Below are 1,939 nucleotides of genomic sequence, written 5' to 3'. Positions count from 1 at the left end.
CTACTTTTTCTCGGGTGTATTGTCACCAGTTTCTAGTTTGGGGGCTTCAGCTTTGGGCTCCCGGTGCGCCGGGAACACCTCCCATGGGGTGCTGAGGTCAAACTTCCTGAATTCTTGAGTCATCTCCACTGGTTCCGATACGACGCGTTTCAGCTCGTCATCGTAACGCACCTCCACGTATCCTGACAGGGGGAAGTCCTTTCTGAAGGGGTGACCCTCAAAGCCGTAGTCTGTCAGGATGCGACGCAAGTCCGGGTGGTTGGAGAAAAAAACCCCAAACATGTCCCACACCTCTCTCTCGTACCAGTTGGCAGCCATGTGGACGGGAACAGCAGAGTCCAGTGGCGTCAGCTCGTCTGTGTACGTCTTCACACGAATACGAGAGTTATAACGCAGTGACAGCAGGTTGTACACGATCTCAAAGCGGTTCTGACGTGTGGGAACGTCGACGGCCGTCAGGTCGGTCATGTTGCTGAACTGACTGTTGGTGTGATCCTTCAGGAAGGTCAACACAGGAACAACCCCATTTGGGTGGATCATCACCTCTAACTCATTGTAACATGTCACCTGGACCTGTTGGACATATTTAGGCAGCATCTCAGCCACATACTCCCCGAACGCAGCCAGCTGGTTGTGAGTGACCGCATCCTTTGGCCTCACTGTGGGTCTGGTTTCAGCGCTGGTGCTCTCCAACCTGGCAGGGTGGTGAAGGCGACCTGCAATGTTCAGACCCCTTCCTAAACCTCCGCGGAACAAACGCACCAGAGTTGCTGCCATGTTTGTACTGAGTATCGTGAACCTTTATTTGCCAGAGTTTATTTTCAGCAATAATCAAAAATCCAGTATAAAAGCCCTATTGGCTGGTTCCATCCTTTCATTTCATTGGCTACAGTGCTTGTGTCATCCCCGTGTTGTCAGTATGTCGGTCATATCCATATATGGAGTCCTAATATCAGTCATGTGCAAATATGGAGTGGCTATGTATTCATAGTTGGAGTCAGTACTGCTGTATGGGGCCGAGACATGGACCCTCACAGTACAACAGGAAAAAGCTCTGGATGGAGTCTACACAAGAATTCTACGAATGGCACTGGGTGTCACATGGACTCACCATGTCTACCAATCAAGACATGCCCAATATTGGGATGCTTGCATTTAAGTGGTTAAAGGAACCATTTCTATTTCCTCCAAAGAAAATGGAATTATGGATTTCAATTCTTTAAATAGTGGTTGTACAGTACGTGATGGTTCTTCGTGGAATCTAGGAAAGAACTACTATTTTTCCTGTGCGAGAAAAATAGATAGAAGTAACAAGGATTCTGACGAGCTGGGCATGATTCACATCCTGTGTCTGGGAGAATCAATGGGCATTATGTAAAGTGGGTACACACACTACGGATGTTTTAAAGGCCTGTTAAACCATTTTTACAGTGACTCATGAGTATGCACACTGAGTTAATGAATAGTTTCTGAACATCTGGAATGTAACCTGTATCCTAAAGGCAAGACAGACAACCAGGAGTTTATAACCATTCTTTATTTATTTTCAACAAGATTTGTATTTGCTTTGAATGAAATGTGTTGTGTAAATTGCCATTTATAGTTATAATAGTCATTTTTGTATCAAATAATCACACAAATGATGTTTTTAAAGCTTTATATTTACTTTAAAGGGTAGTTCAGATTTTTTACTTAAAGCTGTAGGAACTTATTTAATTAATGGTTAATTGCGACCAAAGGTCGCAGTTTCCCCCCCATACATTTTTGTCACTCAAAATCCCCATACATGAGGGAAGCCCCCATATATTGTGCCCAGGTCTCGTGACATCACTATGACATTGTTTTTGACACTCAAAATCCCCATACAAAGTTAAATTCCCCAAAACAACTGGCCTGCACTGGCTCAACGACCATACCAGGGCAATCAAAAAGCAGTGCA

At 44.8% G+C, this 1,939-nt stretch overlaps 1 protein-coding gene across 1 annotated transcript; it reads right to left on the bottom strand.

Moving 5' to 3' along the window:
• LOC306919516 (NADH dehydrogenase [ubiquinone] iron-sulfur protein 3, mitochondrial-like) lies at positions 1–777 on the bottom strand (the record flags this gene model as incomplete). The annotated part of the gene is made up of 1 exon (XM_079496186.1): positions 1–777. The coding sequence occupies one exon, from the start codon at positions 775–777 to the stop codon at positions 1–3; it is 777 nt and encodes a 258-aa protein (XP_079352312.1).
• Positions 778–1,939: the final 1,162 nt, after the last annotated feature.

The sequence above is a fragment of the Electrona antarctica genome (assembly GCF_951216825.1).
Source record: "Electrona antarctica genome assembly, chromosome: 3".
In the NCBI taxonomy this organism is placed as follows: Eukaryota; Metazoa; Chordata; class Actinopteri; order Myctophiformes; family Myctophidae; genus Electrona; species Electrona antarctica.
The sequence above is the reverse complement of the archived record's forward strand: the minus strand, read 5'-3'. Positions and strand labels throughout refer to the sequence as shown.